Source organism: Oncorhynchus masou, unplaced genomic scaffold (assembly GCF_036934945.1).
Source record: "Oncorhynchus masou masou isolate Uvic2021 unplaced genomic scaffold, UVic_Omas_1.1 unplaced_scaffold_596, whole genome shotgun sequence".
In the NCBI taxonomy this organism is placed as follows: domain Eukaryota; kingdom Metazoa; phylum Chordata; class Actinopteri; order Salmoniformes; family Salmonidae; genus Oncorhynchus; species Oncorhynchus masou.
In genome coordinates, this window is record NW_027012384.1 from 465741 (window position 1) to 486561 (window position 20821).

At 49.1% G+C, this 20821-nt stretch overlaps 1 protein-coding gene across 1 annotated transcript in view; it reads left to right on the forward strand.

The window, feature by feature from the left end:
• The window catches only part of LOC135536333 (receptor-type tyrosine-protein phosphatase O-like), a 140783-nt gene that overhangs the window by 107745 nt on the left and 12217 nt on the right, over positions 1–20821 (forward strand). The window contains exons 16-20 of the mRNA XM_064962688.1: positions 2505–2573; positions 14624–14659; positions 18002–18083; positions 18169–18259; positions 18395–18471. Of these exons, the coding sequence (XP_064818760.1) occupies positions 2505–2573; positions 14624–14659; positions 18002–18083; positions 18169–18259; positions 18395–18471 (355 nt within the window). The remainder of the gene's footprint in view (positions 1–2504; positions 2574–14623; positions 14660–18001; positions 18084–18168; positions 18260–18394; positions 18472–20821) is intronic.

Below are 20821 nucleotides of genomic sequence, written 5' to 3' on the forward strand. Positions count from 1 at the left end.
GCTCCTCTACCCCTGACTACCAAGACCACTGGCTCCTCTCCCCCTGACTACCAAGACCACTGGCTCCTCTCCCCCTGACTACCAAGACCACTGGCTCCTCTCCCCCTGACTACCAAGACCACTGGCTCCTCTCCCCCTGACTACCATGACCACTGGCTCCTCTACCCCCTGACTACCAAGACCACTGGCTCCTCTCCCCCTGACTACCAAGACCACTGGCTCCTCTCCCCCTAACTACCAAGACCACTGGCTCCTCTACCCCCTGACTACCAAGACCACTGGCTCCTCTCCCCCTGACTACCATGACCACTGGCTCCTCTACCCCCTGACTACCAAGACCACTGGCTCCTCTCCCCCTGACTACCAAGACCACTGGCTCCTCTCCCCCTGACTACCAAGACCACTGGCTCCTCTCCCCCTGACTACCAAGACCACTGGCTCCTCTCCCCCTGACTACCATGACCACTGGCTCCTCTACCCCCTGACTACCAAGACCACTGGCTCCTCTCCCCCTAACTACCAAGACCACTGGCTCCTCTCCCCCTAACTACCAAGACCACTGGCTCCTCTACCCCCTGACTACCAAGACCACTGGCTCCTCTCCCCCTGACTACCATGACCACTGGCTCCTCTCCCCCTGACTACCAAGACCACTGGCTCCTCTACCCCCTAACTACCAAGACCACTGGCTCCTCTCCCCCTGACTACCATGACCACTGGCTCCTCTCCCCCTGACTACCAAGACCACTGGCTCCTCTACCCCCTAACTACCAAGACCACTGGCTCCTCTCCCCCTGACTACCAAGACCACTGGCTCCTCTACCCCCTAACTACCAAGACCACTGGCTCCTCTACCCCCTGACTACCAAGACCACTGGCTCCTCTCCCCCTGACTACCATGACCACTGGCTCCTCTCCCCCTGACTACCAAGACCACTGGCTCCTCTCCCCCTGACTACCAAGACCACTGGCTCCTCTCCCCCTGACTACCAAGACCACTGGCTCCTCTCCCCCCCTAACTACCAAGACCACTGGCTCCTCTCCCCCTGACTACCAAGACCACTGGCTCCTCTCCCCCTGACTACCAAGACCACTGGCTCCTCTCCCCCTGACTACCATGACCACTGGCTCCTCTCCCCCTGACTACCAGGTCAGGTCATTACCCACAGAGCCCCAGGTTAGATCAGGTCATTACCCACAGAGCCCCAGGTTAGATCAGGTCATTACCCACAGAGCCCCAGGTTAGATCTGTCCAGTGTAAATCAGGTCATTACCCACAGAGCCCCAGGTTAGATCTGTCCAGTGTAAATCAGGTCATTACCCACAGAGCCCCAGGTTAGATCTGTCCAGTGTAAATCAGGTCATTACCCACAGAGCCCCAGGTTAGATCTGTCCAGTGTAGATCAGGTCATTACCCACAGAGCCCCAGGTTAGATCTGCCTAGTGTATATCAGGTCATTACCCACAGAGCCCCAGGTTAGATCTGTCCAGTGTAAATCAGGTCATTACCCACAGAGCCCCAGGTTAGAAAATGCACAGAGTAGATCAGGTCATTACCCACAGAGCCCCAGGTTAGAAAATGCCCAGTGTAGATCAGGTCATTACCCACAGAGCCCCAGGTTAGAAAATGCCCAGGGAAGATCAGGTCATTACCCACAGAGCCCCAGGTTAGAAAATGCCCAGTGTAGATCAGGTCATTACCCACAGAGCCCCAGGTTAGAAAATGCCCAGTGTAGATCAGGTCATTACCCACAGAGCCCCAGGTTAGAAAATGCCCAGTGTAGATCAGGTCATTACCCACAGAGCCCCAGGTTAGATCTGTCCAGTGTAGATCAGGTCATTACCCACAGAGCCCCAGGTTAGATCTGTCCAGTGTAAATCAGGTCATTACCCACAGAGCCCCAGGTTAGAAAATGCCCAGGGAAGATCAGGTCATTACCCACAGAGCCCCAGTGTAGATCAGGTCATTACCCACAGAGCCCCAGGTTAGAAAATGCCCAGGGAAGATCAGGTCATTACCCACAGAGCCCCAGGTTAGAAAATGAACAGAGTAGATCAGGTCATTACCCACAGAGCCCCAGGTTAGAAAATGCCCAGGGAAGATCAGGTCATTACCCACAGAGCCCCAGGTTAGAAAATGCCCAGGGAAGATCAGGTCATTACCCACAGAGCCCCAGGTTAGAAAATGCCCAGGGAAGATCAGGTCATTACCCACAGAGCCCCAGTGTATATCAGGTCATTACCCACAGAGCCCCAGGTTAGATCTGTCCAGTGTAGATCAGGTCATTACCCACAGAGCCCCAGGTTAGATCAGGTCATTATCCACAGAGCCTGTTAATAGATAGAATACTAGCATTTTTGATTAAAGCATTTTCAATTCCTCTTTATTGTTTTAGTCATCAAAACATTTGACTTCCTCTTTTTATTGTTTTAGTCATCATGTGGGTAATACAGTAAATGTGAGTTATCTTTGTGTTTGTAGCTAAACACGGTCTTTCTTCCAGGGAGTGCGGAGCAGAAACATTTGTCAACTTTGCTTCGTTTGAGAGAGACAGCAAACTGCCCTACAACTGGTAGGAATTACCACATCTCTACACTGAACCAGAAACCCAAAACAACAAGTCTGCTGTCCTCAGTCAACCAGACTATCTGAATGTTCATATCCATTCCTCTAATCCATCAGACCAGGGGAGAGAGAGAGGCTACAACTCTGTTTAACACTGGCTAGAGTTAGTAGGACTAACATCTAATCCAACTATCAGACCAGGGAGAGAGAGAGGCTACAACTCTGTTTAACACTGGCTAGAGTTAGTAGGAATAACATCTAGTCCAACTATCAGACCAGGGAGAGAGAGAGAGAGGCTACAACTCTGTTTAACACTGGCTAGAGTTAGTAGGACTAACCTCTAATCCATCAGACCAGGGAGAGAGAGAGAGGCTACAACTCTGTTTAACACTGGCTAGAGTTAGTAGGAATAACATCTAATCCATCAGACCAGGGAGAGAGAGAGAGGCTACAACTCTGTTTAACACTGGCTAGAGTTAGTAGGAATAACATCTAATCCAACTATCAGACCAGGGAGAGAGAGTGAGAGGCTACAACTCTGTTCAACACTGGCTAGAGTTAGTAGGAATAACATCTAATCCATCAGACCAGGGAGAGAGAGAGAGGCTACAACTCTGTTTAACACTGGCTAGAGTTAGTAGGAATAACATCTAATCCATCAGACCAGGGAGAGAGAGAGGCTACAACTCTGTTCAACACTGGCTAGAGTTAGTAGGAATAACATCTAATCCAACTATCAGACCAGGGAGAGAGAGAGGCTACAACTCTGTTTAACACTGGCTAGAGTTAGTAGCACTAACCTCTAATCCATCAGACCAGGAGAGAGAGAGAGGCTACAACTCTGTTCAACACTGGCTAGAGTTAGTAGGAATAACATCTAATCCAACTATCAGACCAGGGAGAGAGAGAGGCTACAACTCTGTTTAACACTGGCTAGAGTTAGTAGCACTAACCTCTAATCCATCAGACCAGGGAGAGAGAGAGAGGCTACAACTCTGTTCAACACTGGCTAGAGTTAGTAGGAATAACATCTAATCCAACTATCAGACCAGGGAGAGAGAGAGAGGCTACAACTCTGTTTAACACTGGCTAGAGCTAGTAGCACTAACCTCTAATCCATCAGACCAGGGAGAGAGAGAGAGAGGCTACAACTCTGTTTAACACTGGCTAGAGTTAGTTGGATTATAGTTTTGATGATGGTGTAGTAAATCTGATCTCAGAGGAACAAAGTGTAAAGTGAGAGGCCAGCATTGCTTCCTCTGTAGGGGAAAGGGGAAGAAATGATTTGGGTTGGAGTTTTGGCTCCTATACACGTTTACTATTTAATGAAACATTTCAACAATGGACAAAACCTTCAACCATTGGGACTCTGTACCTTTTATCAAGAGATGGTTGTTGTACAGTCAGTTATGTCCATAAGACGATGCCCTTCTGAAGGTGTTGATAACAGACTAATGATGATTAATATAAAGGCTTAATGACTGTCCGTTACAGCAGGCCTTGTCTTCATCCTAAACACACATTTAATATAAAGGCTTAATGACTGTCCCTTACAGCAGGCCTTGTCTTCATCCTAAACACACATTTAATATAAAGGCTTAATGACTGTCCCTTACAGCAGGCCTTGTCTTCATCCTAAACACACATTTAATATAAAGGCTTAATGACTGTCCCTTACAGCAGGCCTTGTCTTCATCCTAAACACACATTTAATATAAAGGCTTAATGACTGTCCCTTACAGCAGGCCTTGTCTTCATCCTAAACACACATTTAATATAAATGCTTAATGACTGTCCCTTACAGCAGGCCTTGTCTTCATCCTAAACACACATTTAATATAAAGGCTTAATGACTGTCCCTTACAGCAGGCCTTGGCTTCATCCTAAACACACATTTAATATAAAGGCTTAATGACTGTCCCTTACAGCAGGCCTTGTCTTCATCCTAAACACACATTTAATATAAAGGCTTAATGACTGTCCCTTACAGCAGGCCTTGTCTTCATCCTAAACACACATTTAATATAAAGGCTTAATGACTGTCCCTTACAGCAGGCCTTGTCTTCATCCTAAACACACATTTAATATAAAGGCTTAATGACTGTCCCTTACAGCAGGCCTTGTCTTCATCCTAAACACACATTTAATATAAAGGCTTAATGACTGTCCCTTACAGCAGGCCTTGTCTTCATCCTAAACACACAGTTAATATAAAGGCTTAATGACTGTCCCTTACAGCAGGCCTTGTCTTCATCCTAATAGGACCATTCGGGACCATTCGGGAACACTGAGTCCTACTGAGGAGCTGTTAGATATCAACACTGAGCCCTAATGAACACTGAGCCCTACTGAGGAGCTGTTAGATATCAACACTGAGCCCTAATGAACACTGAGCCCTAATGAACACTGAGCCCTAATGAACACTGAGCCCTAATGAACACTGAGCCCTACTGAGGAGCTGTTAGATATCAACACTGAGTCCTAATGAACACTGAGTCCTACTGAGGAGCTGTTAGATATCAACACTGAGCCCTAATGAACACTGAGTCCTACTGAGGAGCTGTTAGATATCAACACTGAGCCCTAATGAACACTGAGCCCTAATGAACACTGAGCCCTAATGAACACTGAGTCCTACTGAGGAGCTGTTAGATATCAACACTGAGCCCTAATGAACACTGAGTCCTACTGAGGAGCTGTTAGATATCAACACTGAGCCCTAATGAACACTGAGCCCTACTGAGGAGCTGTTAGATATCAACACTGAGCCCTAATGAACACTGAGCCCTACTGAGGAGCTGTTAGATATCAACACTGAGCCCTAATGAACACTGAGCCCTACTGAGGAGCTGTTAGATATCAACACTGAGCCCTAATGAACACTGAGCCCTACTGAGGAGCTGTTAGATATCAACACTGAGCCCTAATGAACACTGAGCCCTACTGAGGAGCTGTTAGATATCAACACTGAGCCCTAATGAACACTGAGTCCTACTGAGGAGCTGTTAGATATCAACACTGAGCCCTAATGAACACTGAGCCCTAATGAACACTGGGCCCTACTGAGGAGCTGTTAGATATCAACACTGAGCCCTAATGAACACTGAGCCCTAATGAACACTGAGTCCTAATGAACACTGAGCCCTAATGAACACTGAGCCCTAATGAACACTGAGCCCTACTGAGGAGCTGTTAGATATCAACACTGAGCCCTAATGAACACTGAGCCCTACTGAGGAGCTGTTAGATATCAACACTGAGCCCTACTGAACACTGAGCCCTACTGAGGAGCTGTTAGATATCAACACTGAGCCCTAATGAACACTGAGTCCTACTGAGGAGCTGTTAGATATCAACACTGAGCCCTAATGAACACTGAGCCCTACTGAACACTGAGCCCTAATGAACACTGAGTCCTACTGAGGAGCTGTTAGATATCAACACTGAGTCCTACTGAGGAGCTGTTAGATATCAACACTGAGCCCTAATGAACACTGGGCCCTAATGAACACTGAGCCCTACTGAACACTGAGCCCTAATGAACACTGAGTCCTACTGAGGAGCTGTTAGATATCAACATTGGGCCCTAATGAACACTGAGTCCTACTGAGGAGCTGTTAGATATCAACACTGAGCCCTAATGAACACTGAGCCCTAATGAACACTGAGCCCTACTGAGGAGCTGTTAGATATCAACACTGAGCCCTAATGAACACTGAGCCCTAATGAACACTGAGCCCTACTGAGGAGCTGTTAGATATCAACACTGAGTCCTAATGAACACTGAGTCCTACTGAGGAGCTGTTAGATATCAACACTGAGCCCTAATGAACACTGAGCCCTAATGAACACTGAGCCCTACTGAGGAGCTGTTAGATATCAACACTGAGCCCTAATGAACACTGAGCCCTAATGAACACTGAGTCCTACTGAGGAGCTGTTAGATATCAACACTGAGCCCTAATGAACACTGAGCCCTACTGAGGAGCTGTTAGATATCAACACTGAGCCCTAATGAACACTGAGCCCTAATGAACACTGAGCCCTACTGAGGAGCTGTTAGATATCAACACTGAGCCCTAATGAACACTGAGTCCTAATGAGGAGCTGTTAGATATCAACACTGAGCCCTAATGAACACTGAGTCCTACTGAGGAGCTGTTAGATATCAACACTGAGCCCTAATGAACCAACAGAAGGCTGTTAAAGGCCTGATGAAGATAACAGTCATTGATGTCCCCACTGTGAACCAACAGAAGGCTGTTATTGACCAGAGAGTTAAAGACAGGTCACTATAGTAGATCTTATTAACAGCGTTGACCTCTGACAGGAACTACTCTGCCCTACCTCTCTGTCATGATACTAATGGTGTCTGTTAACAGTGTTGACCTCTGACAGGAACTACTCTGCCCTACCTCTCTGTCATGATACTAATGGTGTCTGTTAACAGTGTTGACCTCTGACAGGAACTACTCTGCCCTACCTCTCTGTCATGATACTAATGGTGTCTGTTAACAGCGTTGACCTCTGACAGGAACTATTCTGCCCTACCTCTCTGTCATGATACTAATGGTGTCTGTTAACAGCGTTGACCTCTGACAGGAACTACTCTGCCCTACCTCTCTGTCATGATACTAATGGTGTCTGTTAACAGTGTTGACCTCTGACAGGAACTACTCTGCCCTACCTCTCTGTCATGATACTAATGGTGTCTGTTAACAGCGTTGACCTCTGACAGGAACTACTCTGCCTACCTCTCTGTCATGATACTAATGGTGTCTGTTAACAGCGTTGACCTCTGACAGGAACTACTCTGCCCTACCTCTCTGTCATGATACTAATGGTGTCTGTTAACAGCGTTGACCTCTGACAGGAACTATTCTGCCCTACCTCTCTGTCATGATACTAATGGTGTCTGTTAACAGCGTTGACCTCTGACAGGAACTACTCTGCCCTACCTCTCTGTCATGATACTAATGGTGTCTGTTAACAGTGTTGACCTCTGACAGGAACTACTCTGCCCTACCTCTCTGTCATGATACTAATGGTGTCTGTTAACAGCGTTGACCTCTGACAGGAACTACTCTGCCTACCTCTCTGTCATGATACTAATGGTGTCTGTTAACAGCGTTGACCTCTGACAGGAACTACTCTGCCCTACCTCTCTGTCATGATACTAATGGTGTCTGTTAACAGTGTTGACCTCTGACAGGAACTATTCTGCCCTACCTCTCTGTCATGATACTAATGGTGTCTTAACAGTGTTGACCTCTGACAGGAACTACTCTGCCCTACCTCTCTGTCATGATACTAATGGTGTCTGTTAACAGCGTTGACCTCTGACAGGAACTACTCTGCCTACCTCTCTGTCATGATACTAATGGTGTCTGTTAACAGCGTTGACCTCTGACAGGAACTACTCTGCCCTACCTCTCTGTCATGATACTAATGGTGTCTGTTAACAGCGTTGACCTCTGACAGGAACTACTCTGCCTACCTCTCTGTCATGATACTAATGGTGTCTGTTAACAGCGTTGACCTCTGACAGGAACTACTCTGCCCTACCTCTCTGTCATGATACTAATGGTGTCTGTTAACAGCGTTGACCTCTGACAGGAACTATTCTGCCCTACCTCTCTGTCATGATACTAATGGTGTCTGTTAACAGCGTTGACCTCTGACAGGAACTACTCTGCCCTACCTCTCTGTCATGATACTAATGGTGTCTGTTAACAGTGTTGACCTCTGACAGGAACTACTCTGCCCTACCTCTCTGTCATGATACTAATGGTGTCTGTTAACAGCGTTGACCTCTGACAGGAACTACTCTGCCTACCTCTCTGTCATGATACTAATGGTGTCTGTTAACAGCGTTGACCTCTGACAGGAACTACTCTGCCCTACCTCTCTGTCATGATACTAATGGTGTCTGTTAACAGTGTTGACCTCTGACAGGAACTACTCTGCCTACCTCTCTGTCATGATACTAATGGTGTCTGTTAACAGCGTTGACCTCTGACAGGAACTATTCTGCCCTACCTCTCTGTCATGATACTAATGGTGTCTGTTAACAGCGTTGACCTCTGACAGGAACTACTCTGCCCTACCTCTCTGTCATGATACTAATGGTGTCTGTTAACAGTGTTGACCTCTGACAGGAACTACTCTGCCCTACCTCTCTGTCATGATACTAATGGTGTCTGTTAACAGTGTTGACCTCTGACAGGAACTACTCTGCCCTACCTCTCTGTCATGATACTAATGGTGTCTGTTAACAGTGTTGACCTCTGACAGGAACTACTCTGCCCTACCTCTCTGTCATGATACTAATGGTGTCTGTCTGTCTGTTCTGTCCCCACCTGTCTGCCTGTCTGCCCCCGTCTGTCTGTCTGTCTGTCTGTCTGTCTGTCTGAACCCTTCAGGCGAAGGAGCCTCTTTGCCTTCCTCACCCTCCTGCCATCCTGCCTTTGGACTGACTATCTTTTGGCTTTTTATATTAATCCTTGGTAAGTAACTGATCTGGGGCCTGTGTTAGAAAGGCTGTCCCCTCTGCCTCCTTGGTAAGTAACTGTTCTGGGGCCTGTGTTAGAAAGGCTGTCCCCTCTGCCTCCTTGGTAAGTAACTGATCTGGGGCCTGTGTTAGAAAGGCTGTCCCCTCTGCCTCCTTGGTAAGTAACTGATCTGGGGCCTGTGTTAGAAAGGCTGTCCCCTCTGCCTCCTTGGTAAGTAACTGATCTGGGGCCTGTGTTAGAACGGCTGTCCTCTCTGCCTCCTTGGTAAGTAACTGATCTGGGGCCTGTGTTAGAACGGCTGTCCTCTCTGCCTCCTTGGTAAGTAACTGATCTGGGGCCTGTGTTAGAAAGGCTGTCCCCTCTGCCTCCTTGGTAAGTAACTGATCTGGGGCCTGTGTTAGAAAGGCTGTCCCCTCTGCCTCCTTGGTAAGTAACTGATCTGGGGCCTGTGTTAGAAAGGCTGTCCCCTCTGCCTCCTTGGTAAGTAACTGATCTGGGGCCTGTGTTAGAACGGCTGTCCTCTCTGCCTCCTTGGTAAGTAACTGATCTGGGGCCTGTGTTAGAAAGGCTGTCCTCTCTGCCTCCTTGGTAAGTAACTGATCTGGGGCCTGTGTTAGAACGGCTGTCCTCTCTGCCTCCTTGGTAAGTAACTGATCTGGGGCCTGTGTTAGAACGGCTGTCCTGTCTGCCTCCTTGGTAAGTAACTGATCTGGGGCCTGTGTTAGAAAGGCTGTCCTCTCTGCCTCCTTGGTAAGTAACTGACCTGGGGCCTGTGTTAGAAAGGCTGTCCTCTCTGCCTCCTTGGTAAGTAACTGACCTGGGGCCTGTGTTAGAAAGGCTGTCCTCTCTGCCTCCTTGGTAAGTAACTGATCTGGGGCCTGTGTTAGAAAGGCTGTCCTCTCTGCCTCCTTGGTAAGTAACTGTTCTGGGGCCTGTGTTAGAAAGGCTGTCCCCTCTGCCTCCTTGGCTGTCCTCTGACCATCGACACCGAGCTACCTGAAAGGTCCCTTTTCTTATTGATGAGACTTAAGGAGTCTGTAGCCAGACATTTCACATACAAATGATCTGCATTTCCACTGTCAATCAACTGGTGGAGAAAAGAGACCCAGGATCCTGAGGAGATCAGAGTTCAGATCAGAGGTCTTTCTAGTGCTGCTCTGTCTGGACTCTGTCTGGACTCTGTCTGGACTCTGTCTGGACTCTGTCTGGACTCTGTCTGGACTCTGTCTGCCCTCTGTCTGGACTCTGTCTGGACTCTGTCTGCTCTCTGTCTGGACTCTGTCTGGACTCTGTCTGGACTCTGTCTGAGTGTTCAGATCAGAGGTCTTTCTAGTGCTGCTCTGTCTGGACTCTGTCTGGACTCTGTCTGCTCTCTGTCTGGACTCTGTCTGGACTCTGTCTGGACTCTGTCTGAGTGTTCAGATCAGAGGTCTTTCTAGTGCTGCTCTGTCTGGACTCTGTCTGCTTACTGTCTGGACTCTGTCTGGACTCTGTCTGGACTCTGTCTGAGTGTTCAGATCAGAGGTCTTTCTAGTGCTGCTCTGTCTGGACTCTGTCTGCTTACTGTCTGGACTCTGTCTGGACTCTGTCTGGACTCTGTCTGGACTCTGTCTGGACTCTGTCTGGACTCTGTCTGGACTCTGTCTGGACTCTGTCTGGACTCTGTCTGAGTGTTCAGATCAGAGGTCTTTCTAGTACTGCTCTGTCTGGACTCTGTCTGGACTCTGTCTGGACTCTGTCTGCTCTCTGTCTGGACTCTGTCTGCTCTCTGTCTGGACTCTGTCTGCTCTCTGTCTGGACTCTGTCTGCTCTCTGTCTGCTTACTGTCTGCTGCTCTGTCTGGACTCTGTCTGCTCTCTGTCTGGACTCTGTCTGCTCTCTGTCTGGACTCTGTCTGCTCTCTGTCTGGACTCTGTCTGCTCTCTGTCTGCTTACTGTCTGCTGCTCTGTCTGGACTCTGTCTGCTCTCTGTCTGGACTCTGTCTGCTCTCTGTCTGGACTCTGTCTGCTCTCTGTCTGAGTGTTCAGATCAGAGGTCTTTCTAGTGCTGCTCTGTCTGGACTCTGTCTGCTTACTGTCTGGACTCTGTCTGGACTCTGTCTGGACTCTGTCTGCTTACTGTCTGGACTCTGTCTGGACTCTGTCTGGACTCTGTCTGAGTGTTCAGATCAGAGGTCTTTCTAGTGCTGCTCTGTCTGTGGTTGGAACAGTCCTTCACATGGAGTCTGGACTCTGTCTGGACTCTGTCTGGACTCTGTCTGGACTCTGTCTGGACTCTGTCTGGACTCTGTCTGGACTCTGTCTGGACTCTGTCTGGACTCTGTCTGGACTCTGTCTGGACTCTGTCTGGACTCTGTCTGAGTGTTCAGATCAGAGGTCTTTCTAGTGCTGCTCTGTCTGCTCTCTGTCTGGACTCTGTCTGGACTCTGTCTGGACTCTGTCTGGACTCTGTCTGGACTCTGTCTGGACTCTGTCTGCTCTCTGTCTGGACTCTGTCTGAGTGTTCAGATCAGAGGTCTTTCTAGTGCTGCTCTGTCTGTGGTTGGAACAGTCCTTCACATGGAGTCTGTCTGGACTCTGTCTGGACTCTGTCTGCTTACTGTCTGGACTCTGTCTGCTCTGTCTGGACTCTGTCTGGACTCTGTCTGGACTCTGTCTGGACTCTGTCTGGACTCTGTCTGGACTCTGTCTGGACTCTGTCTGAGTGTTCAGATCAGAGGTCTTTCTAGTGCTGCTCTGTCTGCTCTCTGTCTGGACTCTGTCTGGACTCTGTCTGGACTCTGTCTGGACTCTGTCTGGACTCTGTCTGAGTGTTCAGATCAGAGGTCTTTCTAGTGCTGCTCTGTCTGTGGTTGGAACAGTCCTTCACATGGAGTCTGTCTGGACTCTGTCTGGACTCTGTCTGCTTACTGTCTGGACTCTGTCTGCTCTGTCTGGACTCTGTCTGGACTCTGTCTGGACTCTGTCTGGACTCTGTCAGAGTGTTCAGATCAGAGGTCTTTCTAGTACTGCTCTGTCTGGACTCTGTCTGGACTCTGTCTGAGTGTTCAGATCAGAGGTCTTTCTAGTACTGCTCTGTCTGGACTCTGTCTGCTCTCTGTCTGGACTCTGTCTGCTCTCTGTCTGCTTACTGTCTGCTGCTCTGTCTGGACTCTGTCTGCTCTCTGTCTGGACTCTGTCTGCTCTCTGTCTGGACTCTGTCTGCTCTCTGTCTGGACTCTGTCTGCTCTCTGTCTGGACTCTGTCTGCTCTCTGTCTGAGTGTTCAGATCAGAGGTCTTTCTAGTACTGCTCTGTCTGTGGTTGGAACAGTCCTTCACATGGACTCTGTCTGGACTCTGTCTGGACTCTGTCTGGACTCTGTCTGGACTCTGTCTGCTTACTGTCTGGACTCTGTCTGGACTCTGTCTGGACTCTGTCTGCACGCTGTCTGGACTCTGTCTGCACGCTATCTGGACACTGTCTGCCTACTGTCTGCTTACTGTCTGCTCTCTGTCTGTGGTTGGAACAGTCCTTCACATGGACTCTGTCTGCCCTCTGTCTGGACTCTGTCTGGACTCTGTCTGGACTCTGTCTGGACTCTGTCTGGACTCTGTCTGTGGTTGGAACAGTCCTTCACATAATACACACTCTTCAAGATGGATTCAATAACATGGCCTGGCAACGTACTAACATACTGTAGCATGATACTAGCAACAGTTTGGCCTTCCTGTCTGCACGCTGTCTGCACGCTGTCTGGACTCTGTCTGCACGCTGTCTGGACGCTGTCTGGACGCTGTCTGGACGCTGTCTGTACTCTGTCTGCTTGCTGTCTGCTCTCTGTCTGCACGCTGTCTGCACGCTGTCTGCCCTCTGTCTGCACGCTGTCTGCCCGCTGTCTGCTTGCTGTCTGCCCTCTCTCTGCTTGCTGTCTACACACTGTCTGCTTCCTGTCTGCACGCTGTCTGCTTGCTGTCTAGACGCTGTCTGCTTGCTGTCTAGATGCTGTCTGCTTGCTGTCTAGATGCTGTCTGCTTGCTGTCTAGATGCTGTCTGCTTGCTGTCTAGATGCTGTCTGCTTGCTGTCTAGATGCTGTCTGCTTGCTGTCTAGATGCTGTCTGCTTGCTGTCTAGACGCTATCTGCTTGCTGTCTACACGCTGTCTGCTTGCTGTCTAGATGCTGTCTGCTTGCTGTCTAGATGCTGTCTGCTTGCTGTCTAGATGCTGTCTGCTTGCTGTCTAGACGCTGTCTGCTTGCTGTCTGCTTGCTGTCTACACGCTGTCTGCTTGCTGTCTAGATGCTGTCTGCTTGCTGTCTAGATGCTGTCTGCTTGCTGTCTAGATGCTGTCTGCTTGCTGTCTAGATGCTGTCTGCTTGCTGTCTAGATGCTGTCTGCTTGCTGTCTAGATGCTGTCTGCTTGCTGTCTGCTTGCTGTCTACACGCTGTCTGCTCTCTGTATGCTTGCTGTCTGCACGCTGTCTGCCTTCTGTCTGCCCTCTGTCTGCTTGCTGTCTGCACTCTGTCTGCCTGCTGTCTGCTTGCTGTCTGCCCTCTCTCTGCTTGCTGTCTGCACTCTGTCTGTACTCTGTCTGCCCTCTGTCTGCTTGCTGTCTGCCCTCTCTCTGCTTGCTGTCTGCACTCTGTCTGTACTCTGTCTGCACGCTGTATGCATGCTGTCTGCATTCTTTCTGCTCTCTGTCTGCACTTTGTCTGCGCTATAGGTTGGGTGGTGATGTGGGTCCAGTGGTAGAGGGTTGGTTCTGACAACTGGTTCTATAGGTTGGGTGGTGATGTGGGTCCAGTGGTAGAGGGTTGGTTCTGACAACTGGTTCTATAGGTTGGGTGGTGATGTGAGTCCAGTGGTAGAGGGTTGGTTCTGACAACTGGTTCTATAGGTTGGGTGGTGATGTGGGTCCAGTGGTAGAGGGTTGGTTCTGACAACTGGTTCTATAGGTTGGGTGGTGATGTGGGTCCAGTGGTAGAGGGTTGGTTCTGACAACTGGTTCTATAGGTTGGGTGGTGATGTGGGTCCAGTGGTAGAGGGTTGGTTCTGACAACTGGTTCTATAGGTTGGGTGGTGATGTGGGTCCAGTGGTAGAGGGTTGGTTCTGACAACTGGTTCTATAGGTTGGGTGGTGATGTGGGTCCAGTGGTAGAGGGTTGGTTCTGACAAGTGGTTCTATAGGTTGGGTGGTGATGTGGGTCCAGTGGTAGAGGGTTGGTTCTGACAACTGGTTCTATAGATTGGGTGGTGATGTGGGTCCAGTGGTAGAGGGTTGGTTCTGACAACTGGTTTTATAGGTTGGGTGGTGATGTGGGTCCAGTGGGGGTTGAATAAGGAAGCTCGGACGAGTCAAGTGTGTTTGTATCATCTATGAGTTGGGGATTTGGGACAGACATCACTTGAGCATGTTGCTGTTCTGTAGGTTATCCTCTATTGTCTAGAATGACACCAAGCAGTGATTTGATTGGATGTTGGATCACTTCTGGTGGGAACTAAATGTCTGATTATAAAATGGTGGAACACCAAACAATCAAGGATTTCTTCCCTCTGTGTTTTGTAGGAGCAAGACTGCTTTAAAGAAACGGAAGCTAACAAGGTAACACTACTAGGAAAGGGATGTTTGTCTGCTGCAGTATGTGCTTGGGAGGAAATCTGTGTGTGTGTGTGTGTGTGTTAATCTGTGTGTGTGTGTGTGTGTGTTAATCTGTGTGTGTGAACTGTGTTAATCTGTGTGTGTGAATTGTGTTCATCTCTGTGTGAACTGTGTTCATCTGTGTGTGTGTGTTAATCTGTGTGAACTGTGTTCATCTGTGTGTGTGTGAACTGTGTTAATCTGTGTGTGTGTGTTAATCTGTGTGTGTGTGAACTGTGTTAATGTGTGTGTGTGTGTGTGTTAATGTGTGTGTGAGGTGTTGTAACAATTCTCCTCCTCTTCTGAGGAGGAGTAGGAAAAATCGGACCAATGTTTCAGCCCTGTCCAGCTGGGTGACTGTTCTGTTTCAGCCCTGTCCAGCTGGATGACTGTTCTGTTTCAGCCCTGTCCAGCTGGGTGACTGTTCTGTGTGTTGTGTTTCAGCCCTGTCCAGCTGGGTGACTGTCCTGTGTGTTGTGTTTCAGCCCTGTCCAGCTGGGTGACTGTCCTGTGTGTTGTGTTTCAGCCCTGTCCAGCTGGGTGACTGTCCTGTGTGTTGTGTTTCAGCCCTGTCCAGCTGGACGACTGTTCTGTGTGTTGTGTTTCAGCCCTGTCCAGCTGGATGACTGTCCTGTGTGATGTGTTTCAGCCCTGTCCAACTGGATGACTGTTCCGTGTGTTGTGTTTCAGCCCTGTCCAGCTGGATGACTGTTCTGTGTGTTGTGTTTCAGCCCTGTCCAGCTGGATGACTGTTCCGTGTGTTGTGTTTCAGCCCTGTCCAGCTGGGTGACTGTTCTGTGTGTTGTGTTTCAGCCATGTCCAACTGGATGACTGTTCCGTGTGTTGTGTTTCAGCCCTGTCCAGCTGGATGACTGTCCTGTGTGTTGTGTTTCAGCCCTGTCCAACTGGATGACTGTTCCGTGTGTTGTGTTTCAGCCCTGTCCAGCTGGATGACTGTTCTGTGTGTTGTGTTTCAGCCCTGTCCAGCTGGATGACTGTTCCGTGTGTTGTGTTTCAGCCCTGTCCAGCTGGGTGACTGTTCCGTGTGTTGTGTTTCAGCCCTGTCCAGCTGGGTGACTGTTCTGTGTGTTGTGTTTCAGCCCTGTCCAGCTGGATGACTGTTCTGTGTGTTGTGTTTCAGCCCTGTCCAGCTGGGTGACTGTTCCGTGTGTTGTGTTTCAGCCCTGTCCAGCTGGGTGACTGTTCTGTGTGTTGTGTTTCAGCCCTGTCCAGCTGGATGACTGTTCTGTGTGTTGTGTTTCAGCCCTGTCCAGCTGGGTGACTGTTCTGTGTGTTGTGTTTCAGCCCTGTCCAGCTGGATGTGTGTTGTGTTTCAGCCCTGTCCAGCTGGATGACTGTTCTGTTTCAGCCCTGTCCAGCTGGGTGACTGTTCTGTTTCAGCCCTGTCCAGCTGGGTGACTGTTCTGTGTGTTGTGTTTCAGCTCTGTCTAGCTGGATGACTGTTCTGTGTGTTGTGTTTCAGCTCTGTCTAGCTGGGTGACTGTTCCGTGTGTTGTGTTTCAGCCCTGTCCAGCTGGATGACTGTTCTGTGTGTTGTGTTTCAGCCCTGTCCAGCTGGGTGACTGTTCTGTGTGTTGTGTTTCAGCTCTGTCTAGCTGGATGACTGTTCTGTGTGTTGTGTTTCAGCTCTGTCTAGCTGGGTGACTGTTCCGTGTGTTGTGTTTCAGCCCTGTCCAGCTGGATGACTGTTCTGTGAGTTGTGTTTCAGCCCTGTCCAGCTGGATGACTGTCCTGTGTGTTGTGTTTCAGCCCTGTCCAACTGGATGACTGTTCTGTGTGTTGTGTTTCAGCCCTGTCCAGCTGGATGACTGTTCTGTGTGTTGTGTTTGAGCCCTGTACAGCTGGATGACTGTTCTGTGTGTTGTGTTTCAGCCCTGTCCAGCTGGGTGACTGTTCTGTGTGTTGTGTTTCAGCCCTGTCCAGCTGGGTGACTGTTGTGTTTCAGCCCTGTCCAGCTGGGTGACTGTTCTGTGTGTTGTGTTTCAGCCCTGTCCAGCTGGATGACTGTTTTGTGTGTTGTGTTTCAGCCCTGTCCAGCTGGGTGACTGTTCTGTGTGTTGTGTTTCAGCCCTGTCCAGCTGGATGACTGTCCTGTGTGTTGTGTTTCAGCCGTGTCCAACTGGATGACTGTTCTGTGTGTTGTGTTTCAGCCCTGTCCAGCTGGGTGACTGTTCTGTGTGTTGTGTTTCAGCCCTGTCCAGCTGGATGACTGTTCTGTGTGTTGTGTTTCAGCCCTGTCCAGCTGGATGACTGTTGTGTTTCAGCCCTGTCCAGCTGGGTGACTGTTGTGTTTCAGCCCTGTCCAGCTGGATGACTGTTCTGTGTGTTGTGTTTCAGCACTGTCCAGCTGGATGACTGTTCTGTGTGTTGTGTTTCAGCCCTGTACAGCTGGATGACTGTTCTGTGTGTTGTGTTTCAGCCCTGTCCAGCTGGATGACTGTTGTGTTTCAGCCCTGTCCAGCTGGATGACTGTTCTGTGTGTTGTGTTTCAGCCCTGTCCAGCTGGATGACTGTTGTGTTTCAGCCCTGTCCAGCTGGATGACTGTTCTGTGTGTTGTGTTTCAGCCCTGTCCAGATGGATGACTGTTCCGTGTGTTGTGTTTCAGCCCTGTCCAGCTGGATGACTGTTGTGTTTCAGCCCTGTCCAGCTGGATGACTGTTGTGTTTCAGCCCTGTCCAGCTGGATGACTGTTCTGTGTGTTGTGTTTCAGCCCTGTCCAGATGGATGACTGTTCCGTGTGTTGTGTTTCAGCCCTGTCTAGCTGGATGACTGTTCTGTGTGTTGTGTTTCAGCCCTGTCCAGATGGATGACTGTTCTGTGTGTTGTGTTTCAGCCCTGTCCAGCTGGATGACTGTTCTGTGTGTTGTGTTTCAGCCCTGTCCAGCTGGATGACTGTTCTGTGTGTTGTGTTTCAGCCCTGTCCAGATGGATGACTGTTCCGTGTGTTGTGTTTCAGCCCTGTCCAGCTGGATGACTGTTCTGTGTGTTGTGTTTCAGCCCTGTCCAACTGGATGACTGTTCTGTGTGTTGTGTTTCAGCCCTGTCTAGCTGGATGACTGTTCCGTGTGTTGTGTTTCAGCCCTGTCTAGCTGGATGACTGTTCTGTGTGTTGTGTTTCAGCCCTGTCCAGCTGGATGACTGTTCTGTGTGTTGTGTTTCAGCCCTGTCTAGCTGGATGACTGTTCCGTGTGTTGTGTTTCAGCCCTGTCTAGCTGGATGACTGTTCTGTGTGTTGTGTTTCAGCAATGTCCAGCTGGATGACTGTTCCGTGTGTTGTGTTTCAGCCCTGTCCAGATGGATGACTTTGATGCGTACCTCAAAGACATGAGCAAAGACTCCGCCTACAAGTTCTCTCTGCAGTTTGAGGTAGTATTCTGATGACCTAATGATCATGTTAAAGCTGGATTAGATATTGTGTTTGAGTCGTCGCTCATGGCCTGTCATGTTATAGGAGCTGAAGAGCGTAGGTCTGGATCTTTCCCATGATGCAGCAGACCTACCTATCAACAGACCCAAGAACCGCTACACCAACATCCTGCCGTGTGAGTGACCGACAGGAAACAGTAGCAGACACTAAGCCATATATAACAGTATGCTTTAACATGGTAGTTTATCTGTAGGAACAGACAGGAAACAGATCAGTGATGAGTACTGAATAGAACCATGACTTTCCCCAGATGACTTCAGCAGAGTGAAGGTGATCTATTTACATAACGACGAGGGATCAGACTACATCAACGCCAACTACATACCAGTAAGTACCAGTACATACCAACTACATACCAGTAAGTACCAGTACACACCATCTACATACCAGTAAGTACCAGTACATACCAACTACATACCAGTAAGTACCAGTACACACCATCTACATACCAGTTAGTACCAGTACATACCATCTACATACCAGTAAGTACCAGTACATACCAACTACATACCAGTAAGTACCAGTACATACCAACTACATACCAGTAAGTACCAGTACATACCATCTACATACCAGTAAGTACCAGTACATACCATCTACATACCAGTAAGTACCAGTACATACCAACTACATACCAGTAAGTACCAGTACATACCAACTACATACCAGTAAGTACCAGTACATACCATCTACATACCAGTACATACCAACTACATACCATCTACATACCAGTAAGTACCAGTACATACCAACTACATACCAGTAAGTACCAGTACATACCAACTACATACCAGTAAGTACCAGTACATACCAACTACATACCAGTAAGTACCAGTACATACCAACTACATACCAGTAAGTACCAGTACATACCAACTACATACCAGTAAGTACCAGTACATACCAACTACATACCAGTAAGTACCAGTACATACCAACTACATACCAGTAAGTACCAGTACATACCAACTACATACCAGTAAGTACCAGTACATACCAACTACATACCAGTAAGTACCAGTACATACCAACTACATACCAGTAAGTACCAGTACATACCAACTACATACCAGTAAGTACCAGTACATACCAACTACATACAAGTTAGTACCAGTACACACCAACTACATACCAGTTAGTACCACTACACACCAAATACATACCAGTTAGTACCACTACACACCAACTACATACCAGTTAGTACCAGTACACACCAACTACATACCAGTTAGTACCACTACACACCAACTACATACAAGTACATACCAACTACATACCAGTTAGTTCCAGTACATACATGTCTCCCCCTCCAGGGTTATAAATCACCCAGAGAGTACATCGCTACCCAGGGCCCCCTGCCTGAGACCTGAACCTCAACAGTAACCATAACCCTGGTTGTCTCCCCCTCCAGGGTTATAAATCACCCAGAGAGTACATCGCTACCCAGGGCCCCCTGCCTGAGACCTGAACCTCAACAGTAACCATAACCCTGGTTGTCTCCCCCTCCAGGGTTATAAATCACCCAGAGAGTACATCGCTACCCAGGGCCCTCTGCCTGAGACCTGAACCTCAACAGTAACCATAACCCTGGTTGTCTCCCCCTCCAGGGTTATAAATCACCCAGAGAGTACATCGCTACCCAGGGCCCTCTGCCTGAGACCTGAACCTCAACAGTAACCATAACCCTGGTTGTCTCCCCCTCCAGGGTTATAAATCACCCAGAGAGTACATCGCTACCCAGGGTCCCCTGCCTGAGACCTGAACCTCAACAGTAACCATAACCCTGGTTGTCTCCCCTTCCAGGGTTATAAATCACCCAGAGAGTACATCGCTACCCAGGGCCCTCTGCCTGAGACCTGAACCTCAACAGTAACCATAACCCTGGTTGTCTCCCCCTCCAGGGTTATAAATCACCCAGAGAGTACATCGCTACCCAGGGCCCTCTGCCTGAGACCTGAACCTCAACAGTAACCATAACCCTGGTTGTCTCCCCCTCCAGGGTTATAAATCACCCAGAGAGTACATCGCTACCCAGGGCCCTCTGCCTGAGACCTGAACCTCAACAGTAACCATAACCCTGGTTGTCTCCCCCTCCAGGGTTATAAATCACCCAGAGAGTACATCGCTACCCAGGGCCCCCTGCCTGAGACCTGAACCTCAACAGTAACCATAACCCTGGTTGTCTCCCCCTCCAGGGTTATAAATCACCCAGAGAGTACATCGCTACCCAGGGCCCCCTGCCTGAGACCTGAACCTCAACAGTAACCATAACCCTGGTTGTCTCCCCCTCCAGGGTTATAAATCACCCAGGGAGTACATCGCTACCCAGGGCCCTCTGCCTGAGACCTGAACCTCAACAGTAACCATAACCCTGGTTGTCTCCCCCTCCAGGGTTATAAATCACCCAGAGAGTACATCGCTACCCAGGGCCCTCTGCCTGAGACCTGAACCTCAACAGTAACCATAACCCTGGTTGTCTCCCCCTCCAGGGTTATAAATCACCCAGGGAGTACATCGCTACCCAGGGCCCTCTGCCTGAGACCTGAACCTCAACAGTAACCATAACCCTGGTTGTCTCCCCCTCCAGGGTTATAAATCACCCAGGGAGTACATCGCTACCCAGGGCCCTCTGCCTGAGACCTGAACCTCAACAGTAACCATAACCCTGGTTGTCTCC